Raw genomic sequence first — 19,838 nt, 5'->3', positions numbered from 1 at the left:
TATGAAAAAAGAAGAAATAATTGGGGTTAATTTAAAAAAATACAAAAGTGAACTAATAACATTTTTTACTAACTAATCTTCATTCTGCAAATGGGTAAATGAGTTTTAAAAAAATAAATAATGCACATTTTAAAATGGAATTACATTGTCATTTCCATCAATTTTCTATGAAAATCTGAAATTGCTTATTCATACTCTGTTGAATGGGTTCATTTTAAATGGATTTGTTCCTTTGAATTCTATGAAAGGAATTAAGAATACATTCTTGCCATTTATTTCTAAAAAGAAATTAAAATGGTAAATTCTACCTTCTTAATTTCTTTAATCTATAAAACTAAACAATATATATTCATAAAGTGGACAATGTACTCCATCAACTTCACACAAGCTGTCTATTATAACATGAAACACTCAATAGTACTTTTTACTCATATTTTTTAAATAAAACAAAGTCAACTTTCAATACTCGCCAAACCAAATGTATTCATTCTTTTTGTTCAATTTTTTAAAATCAAAAGTACAACATGTATGTACATTTCTATTGAACAATATGTACAAGATAATCAGTTTCAGTAATAACAAATGCATACATGTACAAATAATATAATAACTTATATTTGGTCTGAATTGATAAAGATTTCAGTCACTATGAAAGGATTACAATTAAAATAATAACAGTTTTCTGAAATGCATAGATGCTCAATCTATGGAACTTGCATACCAATAATATAGCCTGCAATTTTGCAATTCACGCTTATCTCAATATACAGTTTGTGACATTTCAACCATTTTGAAGCACAAAAATTCATGAAATTGTTAACACTGGCAATATTTGTGAAATGATCTTGAACATAAAATTGTGATTGCTAAAGAAAGAATGATTGTAAAAGAGATGATAATATCATAAAGAACATATTTTTATGCTAGGCATACCATTACTACTCTCTATCTCAATACTTATTGAATTTCTCGTACATGTACATGTAGTATACACACAAATAAGCACCAACAGTTCGATAAAGTGTACATTTGTCACCTCGACAAGGTAAATGTAGCTGGCATTTTTAATAATTGCCTTTAATAACTCTCTATATATTGCACATTTTTTGTCATTATGCATCATTATGACCATGCCTAAACACTGACCAAATTTATTTACAAGTACAAGTAGCTGCTTTGCCGAAAAATTATCAAACACAATAGATGACTATGATGGAGGACATGGGCAATACATGTAGGTCACTTCCTATCCGACCATCAAATATAGTTTGAGTCTTCTATATGGACAGAGTTGGCTTGTCTCTATATTCCCTTCAAAATTGCTAAAGAATAAAGTAACAATCTAGATGAATACCCAAAATTAGTAGGCCAAAACTAAAATAAGTGCAGCTATAAGTTTGAAAACAAGATCTTAAGTTTTTGAAATATTTTACATACCGGTAATTTGTAATAAATGATCAACTAAACTCATTAAATCAAATGTGTCATACTTTTGCACAGTTAACTTCTTTTTCTAATATCAGCTATCCGAAACAAGTAATGTTATTGAAATTGTTTTATATCGTATACATACTGTCTGATGAATTTCATGACCTCAATTTAATTTCAAGGAGGTAGTAGAATAATTGTTCTATCTCTTTCAAATAAGCAAATTTTCAGAATTTTGAATTTTATTTAGAGGTCCAAATACCCAATTTGGCTCAATACATAAAAAGTAGTCTGGCAACCCACTGTGGGCTTTGATAAGGTGGTTTCTTTGGTCCTAGACAACATACTGTATGTCAATATGTGCATAATGCTAATCTCTAATGTAGTTGACATATTTTTGCCAAAAGTACTCAGATCGAAACAGGTGTTGGCTCAGTTGGTTGAGCGTCCGTCTCACAACCAGGAGGTCAGGGATTCAAACCCCGGCCGCGTCAGACCAAAAGACATTAAAAGATGGGAGTTGCTGCTACCCTGTTTGGCGTTCAATGATTAAAGGGATTAGAGCCTCGTTGATCTGGCGCTGCACAGCAGCCGCCAGGCCCATGATCAATTGGGCAAAGCAAACTTTCTGAGTATTTCATTTCATGTCTCTTTCGAACAATAAAATATGGATTTTCATCATTTTCATTTTTTTTTTCAAATTGAGAAGCAATTTTCTTTATAAATTAAAACCACACCTTCAAACATTCTTTGAATTTAAATCAATTTCATTCTTTTTTTTAAGTTACAAAAATTGAAAGCTAAAATGTTTGATGGGTAAAAAATGATGTGTCCCAAAGGTAAAAATTCTCAAGGCGAAAATTGGCATACTTTATTTTGTCAAATCAAAGCTGCAATGCAACATAATACAGTTTTGTTATATTAAAAATCAAAAGCACAAAGTTTTGAAATGCCATGCAATGAACTATGTGCATGCCAAATGCAGTTCTGGGGCCTGTTTCATAAAGACCAATACAATTATGGTAAATTATGCCATTATGGAAACTGACAATGATACATTGATTTTGATTGGATGCTGAGCCCCGGGGTAATTGTCATAATGGTTAACTTACCATAATTTGGTAGATTCACAATATGGTGCACCACCTATCGGTTGCAGCGAACAGGCCAAATTTGTAACTTTGGGGTCGACATTGCGCACAGGCGCAGGCAGCGCACAGTGCTAGGGCTTCAAAAAATGGAAACCATATGGCAAGAATTCACTAAAAATGGTCTAAATTTTGCAAAGAAATATGCAGGTAAGTTTCCCTCCTACCTCCTGGACCCTAGTAAACAGCATATCCGGTCGAGCCATTTTGGCAAGCACTGAATAACTGCATGTATGCATTCACTTTAGTACTAGCACGCGCAACAGACCGTACAGACGTCGACTTTTTTCCTCGTAATGCATTAATAATAATAATAATAACGCAGTTCTTGTATAGCGCATATCACATTATGTCATAACGTCCCTATGCGCTTCCAAAGGACTTGAATATTATTACCCCGGCTTTAGCCCCGCAGCCTTTTACAGCGCGGTGGCATTTCAAGGAATAAATTCCTGCCAGGTACCCATTCACAGGCATGAAAATTGGGTATGAAAAAAAAAGCTGAAAGGGTTTTGGAAATGTCGTTGACAAGACGGTGGGCGAAGCCCACCGGGCGAGCCGCTCGCTGCTAACGGGTGGGGTCCAGGGGGCAACGCCCCCTTAAGCTCCTGGGTTTTATCAATTTTACAACTCCAAAAACCTGTTTGAGTTGAATGATTGTAATGAAGTATTTATATTGATTTTTTGTCCAAAATTCAATTAAAAAAACTAAAAAAATACTAAAAAATAGCAATAGCACTTCCCTGGTTTAAAAAAAAATGTTTTTTTTTTTTTTTTTTTTTTTTTTTTTTTGGGGGGGGGGGGGAAATTCAGCAAACAAAAAAACGCGGAAATCCGCGGAAACGCGGAGAATTGTCATGCCTGCATTCACCTCACCTGGGTTGAGTGCAGCACAATGTGGATGAATTTCTTGCTGAAGGAAATTACGCCATGGCTGGGATTCGAACCCACGACCCTCTGTTTCAAAGTCACAAGACTAATCCACTGGGCCACAGCGCTCCATTGCAAATTTCGGCCTGTCCGCTGCAACCAAAGAAGGCGCATCGTATTGTGAATCCACCGAATCGTAAGTACTTTCTGGAGCAGGCCCCTCAATTTTTCTGTGCCATATTATACACTTCCTTAAAAGGTTTCCGAGATGGAAAATAGGGGAAAATTTCACAAGGTATCTTGTCAGTGAGTTACATATAAACAAATTTGCTCTTGGCAATTCACAAGCAAGGATGTCAGTATTTTTTAAAAAGTTTTCATTGAGTGTAAATCACTGACTTGTGAAACCCTGACCTGGTTTTGAAGGAGTGCTGGTGAAAATCACTGATAAATTTGTTCTTGGCAAAATTGTAACCAAGGATATCAGTAGCTTATAACATTCATCAGTGTGAAAAAACACCTTTATGAAACCATCCCCTAGTAGTGATAAATTATCAATGAAACTGAAAAATTTGCTATTGGCCAATCACATGCAAGGATTTAAATAGCTTATAACAGTCGTTGATGTAAACAAATACTTCATGAAACCCTCCCCTAGTGGACAGAAAGGCAGTAAACTTACTGACAAATTTGCTCTTGGCCAATCACAAGCAAGGATTTTGTACCTAACTTACAATAGCTGTCAGTGTAAAAAACACTTTTTATGAAACCCTCCCCTACTGGTGATAAATGACAATTAAGCTAACTGATAAATTTGCTCTGGGCCAATCACAAGCAGGGATTTTGTACCTTGTCAAAGTTCGCCAATACGTGGGTTTAATTAGGACACTAGTATCGGAATGCGATGCGTCCATGCGTATAATGATTCGCTGTCGCTACGTTAGGGTTGAGAGTTTTTCGCGCCACGTTGGCAGAATGCTAAAAGCCGTGTACAGGAAAGGCCGTATACGTGTGTGTGCAGGGCAAGTGAGACCAGGGCGTGGTGTAGTGGGAAGTGAGGTGAAAAGGCTATGGAGATTTCTTGTCAGAATGCAATGTTTTCCAGTTTATTAGCCGTCAGAACCAAGTCCCTACAAGGACCACGCCAACGCTGTTCTGCGGGGTTTCTACTACACTTTTGTTTTGACGAGATAAACGTAAGTTGAACTGGCTTATCATTCAACCTATATTAATTACATGCAATTGCTGTTGAAAGGTTGGAAGCATTTAAATATTGTACCCTGAAATTTAACTTAAATGCTCATTTGTTCTATATACATGTCAGGATTTTCGACAAGTTATCACTATAGTTATTTTTGTCCAAAGGTGACGAATAAGTTTTACTACTGAATTGTAAATGCGTCGTATGAAAAATAATAATTACTACTGTCACAAAAAGAAAACAAGACATGAAATATTCAGTTTTCTATGTATCCCTTGATTGGGTATAAAGTATGTATACAACATTTATTGTGATTTGTGTCGTTGATTTTTTTTTGGAGAGAAAAAAAAACAATTCTATAAGTATTTTTTTTTTTCTTATTTTATATTTCCTTAACTGAGAGATAAATAGAATATAGAATATTATGTAAAAGAAGAACTAATAGAAACAGTAATTCCCATTTCCACAGTCTCACACCTTGGTAAGCCTGTGATACCAGGCCGCCATTTGTGGAACCAGTTTTGTCTGCAGGATAAATGACTGGAGGAAATCTTCCTCGGCACTGCGATTGAGGAATTCGACCATCACTTGAAGACGTCGTATTATATAGCCCACGATAAGCTGACAAGATCGACGTCATGCCAACGGCAGAAAAAAAATGATATTAAATCATCCACAGACTGCTACCTGTATGTATTCATCGCGAATGTGACTCTTTAATACTGCTGTTAGTTTATCAAGAAAATGCATTCATACTTCAAAACAATTGTATTATATATATTCTTTTCTATGCAAATTAATTGCAACGAATTCCAAATGTTTGAATCATTGTACTCTTTTTTAAACCAAATCTTGTTTAAAGGTGAACCTTACGGTTGTATGGAACTATTGTGAATTATCGAGATTTGTTTGTTTGTTGTGATCAAATTCACCAGGTATAATCTATTATTTCTTCAAAGAGTAATAAAGATGGTAATTGGTTTTACCTAGTTTATAACCATCAAACAACTCTACAGACTTATTTAATACCTGTTTGTATTTCCCGAGACTAGTGGTGACAATTTGGCGACCACGAAGGGACCTCTATTTTTTCAAATTATATGTCAACCACTGGTAGTGATTTTATTTTTGGTGATACAACTTGTTAGATATTCATTAGTATAAGACGTTTGCTTTGATATACATGAACGTTTGGTATGTGGTATAATAAAACAATGTTTTGAAATTTTCTTGGTATAGGACATGTAAGTAGTGGATCGGTAGAGAGTGCAGAGCTGGCGAAAACTTGGTTCGAGTGGCGGCTTGGTTCAAGAACGGCGGTAAGTGTAAATCTTAATTATTAGGCTAGTTTAGATTTCAAAATGGAAGTCGAAAAACTCGCTAGCATCGGGGAATCTCTTGGCCTGAGAGGTACGGAGTTACGATCTTTTATAGAAGGAGAGCAAAATCGGGCACGAGAAGAGCGCATGCTCGATCGTGAGAGAGTGAAGGAAGAACAAGAGTTGGTTAGGTTGCAAATGGAGCTAGAGCGTTCGAGAGGTGAGAGAAGCGAGGAAACACTGAATGAAAGTAGAGTGCATGTACGAGCACCAAAATTGCCTACATTCAGCGAGGATAGGGATAATCTCGATACGTATCTTAGCAGATTTGAGCGATACGCATCGGCGCAATCCTGGCCACAGGCGTCATGGGCTACTAATCTGAGCGCGCTTTTGACAGGCAAGGCATTAGACACGTATAGTAGACTGAGCGATACTGAAGCGTTAGATTACGATACCCTAAAGAGGGCGCTCTTGAAGAGATATGACATTACTAGTGAAGAGTATAGGAAAAAATTGCGATCAGCAAGGCCGGACTCCGGAGAAAGTGCGAGCCAATTTGTTTATCGAATGAGAGTTTATCTCAAGAAATGGTTAATACTAGGTGGATATCAGGAAAATTTAGATAATATGAAGGAATTAGTTCTCATAGAACAGTTTTATGATAGTTGTTCAAGAGAAATGGCGATGTTCATAAGAGAGCGCAAACCTCGTAGCTTGGATGAGCTTTCAGAGATAGCGGATCGCTTTATAGAAGCTCGGGGTGGGTGGCGTTTGACCAATGTAAGTCACAAACCTCGAACTGAGAACTCACGTCCTGACTTTCGTTCTAAGATAACAGGTACACCAGAGGCGAGGAAGCAGCCGCCGTCCCAGGACAAACAGACCAACCGACCAAGGCGAGAGGGATGTTACGTCTGTGGTAGCAAAGGACATTTCGCTCGGAACTGCAATGAGAAGAGACAGGGAAGGCTTGCTGCGGGCATGGTAGAGTTGGCAGAACCACAAGGGTCATCGGGACGCGGCTACGCTGGTCTGGGACCACAGCCCCTGATGTCGTCGTATGGGACGGCCGAGATGCAGACTAGGACAGAGGTAGAGAGAGGGGATCACCACACTGAGGAGAGTAACTTCACTCTTGATATAGGTGAGGCAGCATGTCTGTTAATTGATTCATGTATCCCGTGCCTTGAAGCAGGCAGGGCAAACCGGTCTCAGGAGCAAGATTTACCGGTAGTGAGTGTGGCATGTGAGGCAAAGTCTGTGCGTTCAATGCCAGTTGTCCGAGGTCTTGTTAATGGAGTTTTAGTGGAAACCCTCCGAGATAGTGGAAGCACAGCTGCCCTGGTAAAAGAGAAGTTAGTAAAACCTGGTCAAATGACGGGGAAACAGCGACTGTGCCTATTGATTGATAGGACGGTTAGGAGATTCCCACTGGCGCGTATACATGTAGATACCCCCTACTTTACTGGGGAATTGGAAGTTCTGTGTGTTAGTAATCCAATTTACCCTTTGATTTTAGGCAACTTAGATGGAGTCAGAAATGCTAGCGATCCTGACTTAGATTGGAAACCACCAGAGCAAGGGACCATATCTTATGCATTGGCAGCAGAGACCAGACAACAAGCCAGAGAGAGATGGAAACCTATAAAAGGATTGAAAGTACCTGGACAGTTGACCGAGGTAACTCCAGATGGATTTAGGAAAGCACAGGAAGCTGACAAGACACTGGATAAGATTAGACAACGGGTTGCGGCTGAAGAGGTCAAGGTAAGCCGTAATGGGAATAAGTCTTCGTTCAAGATGTTGAATGGTGTGCTCTACCGTGAATTTCAAGACTCAAGGGCAGCAGCCGACGTCAATACTCAGTTAATAGTTCCGCAGCCATTAAGGAAGCAGGTTCTAAAGCTGGCCCATGAGTCAGTCATGGGTGGACACTTAGGAGCGAGCAAGACGGGTGACCGGATCTTAGCAAATTTCTTCTGGCCGGGGATGCACCATGATGTAAAGTTGTTCTGCAGGTCATGTGATTCTTGCCAGCGTTCTTTTCCCAAAGGGAAGGTGACAAAGGTGCCCCTCGGCTCAACACCGCTAATCGATGAGCCGTTTCATCGCGTCGCAGTAGACATAGTTGGCCCGATTGCTCCAATCTCGTCGAAAGGAAATCGATATATCCTCACCCTCGTAGATTATGCGACGCGGTATCCGGAGGCAGTGCCCCTTAGGAATATTGATACATCCAGTGTAGCGGAGGCACTGTTGAGTATATTTTCACGAGTGGGCTTTCCGAAAGAAATGCTCACGGACAGGGGTTCACAGTTCACCTCCGGTGTCATGAAGGAGGTGTCTCGTCTACTGTCTTTAAGGCATATCATGACTACCCCCTACCATCCTCAATGTAATGGTCTCGTGGAGAAGTTCAATGGTACACTGAAGAGGATGCTAGTGAAGATGTGCGAAGAACGCCCCAAAGACTGGGACCGGTACATTGATTCTTTGCTGTTTGCATACCGGGAGACACCCCAATCTAGCACCGGCTTCGCACCTTTTGAGCTCTTATACGGACGGGTGGTCAGGGGACCACTGTTGATACTACGTGAGTTATGGACAAAGGACTTTGATCATCCTGAAACCAAGAGCACCTACCAATTCGTTTTGGATCTAAAGGAGAAGATGGAAAAGACCTGCGAGATTGCTCAACGAGAACTACACAAATCGCATGAGAAATACAGGAAGAGCTACAATAGAAAAGCAAAGAAACGCTCATTTAAAGTAGGTGATGAGGTATTGGTTCTTCTTCCGACTGACCATAACAAACTTCTCATGCACTGGAAGGGTCCATTCCGCATTGTCCAGACCCACGGACCTTTTGATTACAGAGTTGATTTGGGTAAGAGAGTGGCAACCCTCCATGCCAACCTCCTCAAGCAGTATCTACGACGTGAAGCTGAGGAACCAGAGCAGACGAATGCGGCTGTGGTGGACTTGGTTGCGACCTCAGTTATTGAGGACGAGGATGACTCAGAGGTTGGTGGGAACAACCATGGTAAAGGTACTGGCAAGATTATATCATCGCCTAGCCCTCTACTACCCCTTCCCAGTTTGCACAGAACGCAAACATACTCAGATGTTCAAGTATCTAAGGAACTTTCTGATGTGCAGCACAGACAAGTGTCCTCCCTTCTTCGAGAATTTGATGACATACTCACTGATGTCCCAAGTCTTAGTACAGCTGGACATCATGACATCCAGCTCATCCATGACGTGCCAGTGAAAAGCCGACCTTATCCATTGCCTCATGCTAAAAGGCAAACCGTCAAAGATGAGATAAGGGAGATGTTGGCTCTCGGAGTGATTGAACCATCCTGCTCTCCTTACGCTTCTCCAATCGTCTTGATAAGCAAAAAGGATGGTAGTGTTAGGTTTTGTTGCGATTTTAGGAAAATAAACGCCATCACTGTCCCAGATGCAGAGCCGATACCGGACCAAGAGGAAATATTCGCCAAACTCGCAAATGACAACTTCTTTACCAAGGTCGATCTTACAAAGGGGTATTGGCAAGTGCCGCTAACGGAGCAGGCAAAGCCAATAACTGCCTTTGTAACCCCCGATGGACTTTATCAGTTTACGTCCATGCCATTCGGGTTGATGAATGCACCCGCCAGCTTCAGTCGCTTGATGAGAACAGTCCTCAGGGGTCTTGAATTTGTCGACAATTTCATTGACGACATCCTCGTGCACACACCTACCTGGGATCAACACATAGAAGCTCTGCGATCTCTGATGGTAAGACTGAGGGAGTCGAACCTCAAGGCAAAACCAAAGAAGTGTTTTGTTGGATTTGCAAAAGTCGACTTCTTAGGACACCAGCTGAGTAGAGGGTATCTCAGACCACTCCACAACAAAGTAGAAGACATTCAGACGGCTCCAAGGCCAACTACGAAGAAAGAGCTACGGTCGTTTTTGGGATTAGCCGGCTACTACAGGAAGTTTGTTCCCCACTTCGCTTCAACTGCTGTCCCTCTAACTGACCTGTTGAAGAAGGGGAAACCAAACATGCTTGACTGGGACGAGGTACATGAGAACGCGTTCACCAGTCTGAAGGTGATGTTGACCAAAGAACCCATTCTTCACTTGCCTGATGTGAACAGACAGTTCATCTTGAGGACCGATGCATCAAACAAAGGAGTCGGGGCAGTTCTCCTACAAGAATTTGACGGAGAGAAGTTCCCGATAGCATATGCTAGTAAGAAGTTACTAGTTCGGGAACAAGCCTATTCGACAATCGAGAAAGAATGTCTTGCGGTTGTTTGGGCTGTGCTTAAATTCGAGACCTTTCTCTTTGGTAGAGAATTCATACTCGAAGTCGACCACCAGCCCTTGTTGGCAATTCAGAAATCTAAAGTAGCTAATGGGCGAATCCTTCGTTGGGCGTTGGCTCTCCAACAGTACAAGTTCAGAGTCGAAGCCATCAAGGGGCAAGAAAATGTTGGCGCAGACTATCTGAGTAGGGTGTAGGATGCAGAGTCTCAATATCAGACACTAAGGCGTTTAGGTTTATTTTTTTTTGCTATGTCCTATTTCACTGTTTTACTTCTTAAAAACTATATAATTCAGGAAATTTTTCCCTTGAAAAATTGTCTTAAGGGAGGGGTAAATTGTCAAAGTTCGCCAATACGTGGGTTTAATTAGGACACTAGTATCGGAATGCGATGCGTCCATGCGTATAATGATTCGCTGTCGCTACGTTAGGGTTGAGAGTTTTTCGCGCCACGTTGGCAGAATGCTAAAAGCCGTGTACAGGAAAGGCCGTATACGTGTGTGTGCAGGGCAAGTGAGACCAGGGCGTGGTGTAGTGGGAAGTGAGGTGAAAAGGCTATGGAGATTTCTTGTCAGAATGCAATGTTTTCCAGTTTATTAGCCGTCAGAACCAAGTCCCTACAAGGACCACGCCAACGCTGTTCTGCGGGGTTTCTACTACACTTTTGTTTTGACGAGATAAACGTAAGTTGAACTGGCTTATCATTCAACCTATATTAATTACATGCAATTGCTGTTGAAAGGTTGGAAGCATTTAAATATTGTACCCTGAAATTTAACTTAAATGCTCATTTGTTCTATATACATGTCAGGATTTTCGACAAGTTATCACTATAGTTATTTTTGTCCAAAGGTGACGAATAAGTTTTACTACTGAATTGTAAATGCGTCGTATGAAAAATAATAATTACTACTGTCACAAAAAGAAAACAAGACATGAAATATTCAGTTTTCTATGTATCCCTTGATTGGGTATAAAGTATGTATACAACATTTATTGTGATTTGTGTCGTTGATTTTTTTTTGGAGAGAAAAAAAAACAATTCTATAAGTATTTTTTTTTTTCTTATTTTATATTTCCTTAACTGAGAGATAAATAGAATATAGAATATTATGTAAAAGAAGAACTAATAGAAACAGTAATTCCCATTTCCACAGTCTCACACCTTGGTAAGCCTGTGATACCAGGCCGCCATTTGTGGAACCAGTTTTGTCTGCAGGATAAATGACTGGAGGAAATCTTCCTCGGCACTGCGATTGAGGAATTCGACCATCACTTGAAGACGTCGTATTATATAGCCCACGATAAGCTGACAAGATCGACGTCATGCCAACGGCAGAAAAAAAATGATATTAAATCATCCACAGACTGCTACCTGTATGTATTCATCGCGAATGTGACTCTTTAATACTGCTGTTAGTTTATCAAGAAAATGCATTCATACTTCAAAACAATTGTATTATATATATTCTTTTCTATGCAAATTAATTGCAACGAATTCCAAATGTTTGAATCATTGTACTCTTTTTTAAACCAAATCTTGTTTAAAGGTGAACCTTACGGTTGTATGGAACTATTGTGAATTATCGAGATTTGTTTGTTTGTTGTGATCAAATTCACCAGGTATAATCTATTATTTCTTCAAAGAGTAATAAAGATGGTAATTGGTTTTACCTAGTTTATAACCATCAAACAACTCTACAGACTTATTTAATACCTGTTTGTATTTCCCGAGACTAGTGGTGACATACCTAGCTTACAATAGTTGTCAGTGTAAATAATGCTTTATGAAACCCTCCCCTTCTGGTGATAAATTGCAGTTAAATAGCTGACTGACAAATTTTCTCTTGGCCAATCACATGCCATTAATTCAGTAGCAACTGTCAATGTAAACAAAAACTTCATGAAACCCTTCCCTTGTGGTCATAGAAAGGCGGTGAAACTAACTGATAAATTTGACCTTGACCAATAAAATGCAAGGATTCCAGTGGCTTATGACAGTTGTCAGTGTAAACAACTGTTTCATGAAACCCACCACTTTGCTGATGGAATGACGATGACCCATGCAGTCCATGGATTGGAGTAGGTGTAGGAAGGTCATAACAAGGATTGCTCAAACATTATCTTGTCATATCCACTGGGTGGTGGGTGGTAAAACTCACTGAATTGGACATCTAAGATGGCTCCTTCATCCACTGGAAAAACAACAAAGAAAACAAGTTTTACTGTATCCACTGAAAAAAGAAAAAAAATTCTTTCAAAATTGGCCCTTGGTCATGGAATGCTTTTATTATGCCATTCTGAGCCATCCAATACAATTACATGTAGTAAACAAATAAAATTACACTGAATCTTCAAGACAATGAATGAATGAATATACATCATATCTAGAAAATATTTTGAACAAATTTGCATTTCAGATGTTGACGTTACTGGCCATCCATAGTTGGGGTTGATCAGATCAATCGCAACTCTTTGTAAGACGGGGCCCAGGCAGGTGTTTCACAAAGATTTACATATGACTTAAAGTTGCACTTAAAATACCAACACATACATGATATGCAACGCGCAAGCTTATTGATTAATATGCAGTAATGCGCGTCCTCTTGGCATGATCTGACCAATGCGGTCATGCCTTTTATAACGCACGCAACTAGGCATTTGCGACTCTAAGTCATACTTAAATCTTTGTGAAACCCCCCCCCCCCCCCTGGTCATTCAAGGCCATGACCTTGCTTAGATGACCTGCTGATTGCCCTTAATTACCCTTTCACTGGCCTTGGATTTTTTTTCTGCTCTTCGTAACTTTCTGCATTTGAGGTGTACCATAAAAAAAAGTGAAATCTAAGGCTTGACAGTATCACTAGTCAGTAATTTTTTGTTTAAATAATCATGACTAAACTCACCATAGACTGCAGGATATAACGTTCCTTTGATGCCACTGACCGGTATTTGAAGATTCTCACCATTCTTAAAGAAGTTCAATTCCATGTGGTCGTATGTCACACCCTATCAAAGAAAGTCAAAATTAGAAAATTATCATCACTGGACACTGTTTCATAAAATATCTAGTCAGTGATATTCACTGACAAATCAGATGCTTCACTTATTACAAGTGTGAAAAAAAAATAGCACATTAATAATTTAATGAACTTCTCTATTGATTTGATAAACCAATTAACTGCCGTTGAGCATATATATTCTCTCTTTGGAAAAGAAGATCACTAACAAACTCTTCCCAATAAAGCATTTGAAAATATAAAGGCAATATTCAGTCAAGTATTCTCAGTAAGATTCTAAATGAATAACAGATCAATAAAATGAATTTTTAAGAAATAATTAACAAATATATTAATAAAATCAAAATGAAATGAATATGTGCAAACAAAAATTAAATGAACAATAATAAACAAACAAACCAATAGATAGATAGATAGATAGATAAATAAAAAGAGAAATGAAACTTACAATGAGATCCCCCTCTGCGACTTCTATGGTAGGTTTATGAAGAGGCTCTCCTGCATGACACACCGTACCATCTGATCTCATTACCCAAGATTCAGCACACTCTCCCAGCGGAACACGACTTAGATTACTCTTCCTAGTGGCAAGACCAACACCCCAAATGCCTGATAAGAAAACAATAATAAAAATGTATCAAAGGTAAAAGAAAGTAGTTGCAGCAAATCAAGGTTAAATGTCAAAATATTATTATACATGTACATCGAGATCTTGTACATTAATAGGTGTTGTTTGAAGGTTTGCATGGTGGCATGTACAATCGCTGATGTGGTTTACGGTACACCATGTGGAGTATTATAGAAACAGTGGATAGAAGAAAAAGAAATGGATAGGCGAGATAGTGGAAATTTCTCATAGGAGCAAGTGGAACAAAAACTTGAACATTTTCGAACAGACCAACAGGAAAAGTGATTACTATGTCTCTGCCGAACTTGATCAGGAGAGACAAAAAGCATATATGGGACAGTGAATTAATATTGCTTTGAAAAATACCCAAAATTTGATGGAATCCTGTGTTTATTTTGCTCATTTCTCATTTTTTTTCCCAAGCTACTTGGAACACATTTTTTTCTATTTATATATACAAAAATTTGGTGGTAATTTCATTGGATTCTATTTGAACTCATTATGAGATCGTTACCACAACTGGTATTTATCTTTAAAGTGACAAATTTTCATCTCACATTCATTCACAATTTTGACACTAGGTGCACTTGTCATACATCATGCATGAAACATTGGGAGGAAAAAAGTTATTCACACATATCAGTTTTGGAATTTAAAGTGACAGAACATAAAAAAGAAAGGTGACCTTTTGTGGGTGATGAGAGGTGAGTAGAAAAGGCAAGAGGGGGAAAGACGGATGTGAGGATGAGAAAAGAAAAAAGGGAAAGACAGAGAATCAGAGATATGCATACCGGAGTAATATAAATACAGACAGAAAAATAGAGATTTTTGGAAGGGGGGGCAGGCAAATAGAATAAGATAGGGAAAAAGAGAAAGCAAAAGAGGGAGAGGGAGAAACAAAAGGAAGAGAAGCTATGGAAAAAAAAACCAAGAGAGGTAGAAAAGGTAAGATCAAAATGTAAAGATGAAGGAAAGATAAAAACTATAAAAAAGAAGCAAAAAGAGAGAAAGAAACAAAAAAGCGAAAGAAAACAAAAGAGAAAAGAGGAAAAGTAGAATCTGGCATGTGATGATAAGACATATCCCACATATTTAATAATATATCAATACTAATTGTTACTTCTACAAGAAGTAATACCATTTGTTTCCAACTCCAACTTTCTTTAGAAAGTATTACTCACTCTTCTCGAGCTAAACCTCTAACATGTCTGATGCACACACGTATATGTTTCTTATTCACAACATTCATCCTTCTCACTGACTGGTAAAGTTATGATATACAGATTGTTTTGGTCAAGTACTCAAGGTTGACCAACAGCTGGACGTCTTGAATGGACTATTATAAAAAGGGTTCATTTCTAAACTCCAGGCAGATTGGTTTCAGATCAGCTTTGAGTTTATATTCTATACTGCAGCAGTTTGCCGAGTTATCTCCATCTTCAGAGTATAGTCACCATTAAACTTATTATTTGTCATCAAGTTATCATCATCGTCGATAAATGTTTAATATGAACTCTATATCTTGTATTGCTTTGCCTTCATTTGCGCTGGTTGAAAGTTAAAGTGTTATCGATCAAACAGCTATATAACACTGGTATACAAGTACCTGTTGATTGCAGCTTGATTTCAAAGTATGCTTTGTCTTGGACTAACGGTGCATTGCCCAAAGCTCCTCCTGTCCCACAGATCCGTCTTCCTGATTTCACAATCACAACATCATTACCTGAAGAATGACACAAATATTTTCAACAAAAGATGAGTTAACAAGTGATTGGCTGAAAATGAGATCTAGTCAAGATGTATTTATTTTCACCGTCTCATTGACCATGCATTTTTTTTTCAAAGCAAGCATGAGGAAGAGTCTATTGTTGAGGGCTCACAGTCGCTCACTTCTTTTCTACACAAGCGGGTGGTAATTAGATGATGGCATTATCGCATAGGATTTAGATTTTACTACAGTACTGAGATCAACCCTAGTATCAGATCCAACCATGCATTAAAAAAAATCATCATAAGTTGATCAAATTTATGAAGTCAAAGGACCAATGATGGAACTGACAGGTGCCTTACAGGCAACATTGATGAGCCAAACCTATCATTTGCTAAATATGTTTAAAGCAGATGTTAAGCCTTTTATTTTTAGGCATGAGTCTATTAAAATTCTCCCTTTATTTATTTCAACGTAGACTAGCAGATCCACTCAAGGGTTCATTACCATCCTGCCTGTGGGGAATCTACAGGTAGGACTATGGTATGCCGATGCTGTACACAACACACAATTTAAAAAATCATTAAAATATCACTTTTGTTACCAAAAATACTAATTTCCATACAGTTGCAATTTATTTTTCATTAGTAACTTGGGAGTAATTTTTGTATTCACCAGAGTGCTCGAAAAAATTTTGGCATATTTTTGTGTACGCCCTCTATTGGTGGAAAGTAATATGGCAAGACAATTGTCATTTTCCAATCTCTATTTTTAATTAAGAAAAAATAATTTAAAAAAATCAAATTTACTTAAGAGCCAAGTTGAATAGCTGTAATGGAAACTAACAGTGACAAAAAATCAAGCATTTGTCCCAAAGAAAAAGAGAAAATAAGCCAAACATTGCCAACCTTCTTTCACCAAACAGGGAGTAGTAACAGAGAACAAGATTATATCATAACCTTGTCCATAGAATGAGTGAGCAGATCTAGATTCTACTAGCTGGGACAGGGTTACGCGGGCCACGCCCCTGGAGTCGACTTGAGCGTCCATCCTATGAAAAATTCATGGCTATGACGAGGCATCAGATACATGATTTAAGGGAAAAATTACAAGGGGGCTCGGGAGATTTCACCCCTGAAATGTGAGTGTCGTCACATATTTGAAAAAAGAGCCCTAGCCTACCTGGAAAATAAAATAAAAAAGGGCCTCGCGGCTCGCCCTCACCTCCACTCTAGGCGACACCCCAATACTTACCCGTGTTAATAAACTGGGACTCCACTCACGCGCATTTGGGCCGCCCTAGCTTAGAACTAAGCAATATTATCTAGAAATTGTTAAACTGTAGTCATAAAATATGTTCTATTAAATAAATTGATAATGTTTAATCGGTACTCACCGGTTCTTTTGTTGCATTTTCAGACCATTTCTCACAATTCTTCGTAAATATTTGCGGCAAATTTGTCGCCATAGACAGCTATACGTCCATCTTTATTAATAAATGGAGCGCCCTTTACGATAGTTGTTAATGCCGCGGAGAAATCGTTAGGCATTTTGGCCTGTGTTCAAGGCGTTCTTTCTGTTTTATTTTTTATATTGAAGATTGTGCATTTGTTGAATAGCGCCGTCTATGTCAGGTATGAGATCGAGTGTATAAATACACTCTTCCAAAATAATTATGATTCCGACCTGGCGCTGTTTAACTAAATTAGCGATGAATGCTAGCATTATAAAATATATATTATTAACTTCTGACGAAAAGAATAATCAACCGATCAGCTGACGAGAACGCGAATCACGTGATCTTCATATCAGCTTCGATCGCGAGTCAGAAGTGAAGAGCAACTGCCCAGAAAATCAGGAAAAAGCCGTGAAAATGTAAGTTCCCCTTCATTTCTCTCATTTTTTTTTTTTGCTAACGATGCATTTACACTATAAAATTATAATTTAAATAAGAGAAAGGAATATAGCTTGTACTTGTGATATAATATAGAAATATCCTGTTCTCAGAGATTTCTAACCAAAAATACTACTGATGTCGCCTATGAGGTCCATACATGTAATGTTTGGACCTCATTGGTACTAGTAGGCACTTCAGGTGAAAATTAGGAAAGGCTGTTCCAGCATATTTGATGGGCTCACAATGAGGCTCAATATCTACGATTCACAAAACTGTTTGAATTGTCAAATTCCGATATCTAGAAGTCGAGTTATTGTCATCTTTGTGATGAAAAAAGAGGCCTTTTTGTGGACAAAAGAAGATTGCGAAATCTTATTATTCTCTTTGTTTTGGGCATGGCACATTTATAATACATAGCTTATGGGGAATTGTACAAGCTTTTTATTTAAATCTTAAAGTACTCAGATTGATTTGACATATTGGCATATGATTTCTTTGGTTCAAGGGCAACTACCCCTGGACGATAACCCCCCACCCCCACCCCCCACAGACAATTACCCCCCACCCCCCACCCACCCTGGACAATTACCCCCCCCCCCCCCCAGACAACTACACTGTACCCCTATCCAAAAATCTACACCTAACCTAACCCTATTTCGGGGGTAATTGCCCTGTGGTAGGTTTGTGCACATGGTAAACATGACTTGATATTGATTTTCTTTGCTTGAACATTAGAAATTAAGTTTTCAATGAATATAATTTGTAATCAAAGAAAGAGAATTAGAATAATAATCTTAGGATTTCTAGAAAAAAATAAAAACAGATTGATTTCAATTGTCTATTATCTCATTATTGTCTTGTTATTATGGTCTCAATAAAATTGTTGATATTATTATTGTCTCATCATCGTTTCATTATTGTCCCAATTAGTATTATAATTATAATAATTATTATTATGATAATTATTTTTGTTTCATTAATATTATTTTCTAAATAATTATTACAATTATAATTACTATCATAGTAATTATTGTTATAATTATTTCATAATAATAATTATTGAAATAATAATTATTATTGTCTCAAAAATCAGTAGTAAGATAATAATTATTTATAATCACGTAATAAGTTTTAATATTCATAAAATATTTTTTTTTTCTATGAATTGTTTTTCAAAACGGCATCGTGCATCGAAAGTACGTAATACCTACGTAATACATAAGCAGTTCAAGGGTCGTAGCCATTGTATTTGCGTTGTTTACATGTGGAACGAGGGGGTCTTCGCGACATCAGTCTGGTAAGAAACCCTATTTTTTATACTTTTTAAGTGACCATTTGTAAAACCTTCCTACGCATTATGCGTGGGAAGGTGTAGAAATTAATAAAATAAACATATTTCGTGCGATTCTAGTGCACAAAGATGGATTTCCTGGGGAAATCCATCTTTGTGTACTTCCTTCGCTTACGTGTATATGAAACCCTGTTCAAGACTCCCATGATAAGAAGTATATGTCAGATTGATAAAACATCATCATGGGAGTCCTCAAGACTATGTACTACTACTAGGAGTAGGAGTGCTCACCTCGGGAAATCCCAATTCATCTAATTTCTACTCTAGAGTCGAGAAATTTTATTAAATACTGCAGATTTAGGCTGCAGGTACTGTGAAAAATAGCCCCCGAAAATTAAAGCATTTTCCTTTTTGCCTGCATGAATCATTTTTCACACTTTTTGTTGCATTTATAGTAAGACTAAGAGGACGCCGTCACATATTCAAATTCACTGTCACACTCACATCAATTCATGTGTGTGGGACTGATAACTATTTTATCATAATTAAAACAGTCATACTAATGTCTTCATATATTTACCCATGTGTGAGGTATCAAGAACAACCGATGGTATTTCTTTTAGTGGGACGTGTCCGCTTCCAAACCCAGCTCGCCATGGAAAGCATCGAAAACAGCAAAAACAAGCGGCCATCTCAACTTATTTTTATCGACAAAACCGCTATGTGTCACCAGTAGAGGGCGTAGAACCGGAGTCGTCCGTCGATAAAAGAGTGCACTGAAGTTTGTTTGTGTTTTTTTTACTAGAAATCTTTTTCAAATGATCTGTTTAAAATATGTACGGAAATGGCCTACTGATAGATACTTAAAATGCTTCTCCATGAGATAACAGCCAAAAAATCGACATTTTTTTATTGCTGAACGAACAATGACCCTTTGTGTCAAGTTTTAGGCTTACTTTCTATAATACGACTCTTTCAAAGAGTAACATTTGCATAACTATATAATT

At 38.1% G+C, this 19,838-nt stretch overlaps 2 protein-coding genes across 4 annotated transcripts; one reads left to right on the top strand and one right to left on the bottom strand.

Annotated features, from left to right (window-relative positions):
- Nucleotides 1-172: 172 nt before the first annotated feature.
- On the bottom strand, nucleotides 173-19,569 carry LOC129278579 (SPRY domain-containing protein 7-like). Of its 3 annotated transcripts, none has more exons than XR_010296028.1 (6): nucleotides 19,412-19,569; nucleotides 15,542-15,658; nucleotides 13,756-13,916; nucleotides 13,194-13,296; nucleotides 12,005-12,482; nucleotides 173-5,676 (listed from the first exon to the last, which is right to left on the bottom strand). XR_010296028.1 is itself a non-coding variant. In XM_064111109.1 (5 exons), exons 1-5 carry the CDS (start codon nucleotides 19,521-19,523, stop codon nucleotides 12,385-12,387), a joined length of 591 nt encoding a protein of 196 aa, XP_063967179.1. In that variant the 5' UTR covers nucleotides 19,524-19,569; the 3' UTR covers nucleotides 173-12,384. The 3 variants fall into 3 exon arrangements, 1 of the variants encoding a protein (XP_063967179.1); XR_010296027.1 differs by having other exon boundaries at nucleotides 173-4,295; nucleotides 12,039-12,482; nucleotides 19,412-19,565; XM_064111109.1 differs by having other exon boundaries at nucleotides 173-12,482.
- On the top strand, nucleotides 6,009-10,484 carry LOC135156956 (uncharacterized). Its single transcript, XM_064110983.1, has one exon. The coding sequence runs from the start codon at nucleotides 6,009-6,011 to the stop codon at nucleotides 10,482-10,484; it is 4,476 nt and encodes a 1,491-aa protein (XP_063967053.1).
- Nucleotides 19,570-19,838: the final 269 nt, after the last annotated feature.

Source organism: Lytechinus pictus, chromosome 16 (genome assembly GCF_037042905.1).
Source record: "Lytechinus pictus isolate F3 Inbred chromosome 16, Lp3.0, whole genome shotgun sequence".
NCBI classification, from domain to species: Eukaryota; Metazoa; Echinodermata; class Echinoidea; order Temnopleuroida; family Toxopneustidae; genus Lytechinus; species Lytechinus pictus.
The sequence above is the reverse complement of the archived record's forward strand: the minus strand, read 5'-3'. Positions and strand labels throughout refer to the sequence as shown.

What these genes read in the sequence shown, in the direction of transcription:
- LOC135156956 (XM_064110983.1), top strand. Translation starts at nt 6,009, where the DNA reads ATGGAAGTCGAAAAACTCGCTAGCATCGGGGAATCTCTTGGCCTGAGA.
- LOC129278579 (XM_064111109.1), bottom strand. Translation starts at nt 19,523, where the DNA reads ATGGCCGCTTGTTTTTGCTGTTTTCGATGCTTTCCATGGCGAGCTGGG. An exon ending in AATCAAGCTGCAATCAACAG is followed by an intron (nt 13,917 to 15,541) that starts GTACTTGTATAC and finishes TTTTCTTATCAG; the next exon opens with GCATTTGGGGTGTTGGTCTT. An exon ending in TCGCAGAGGGGGATCTCATT is followed by an intron (nt 13,297 to 13,755) that starts GTAAGTTTCATT and finishes TTTCTTTGATAG; the next exon opens with GGTGTGACATACGACCACAT.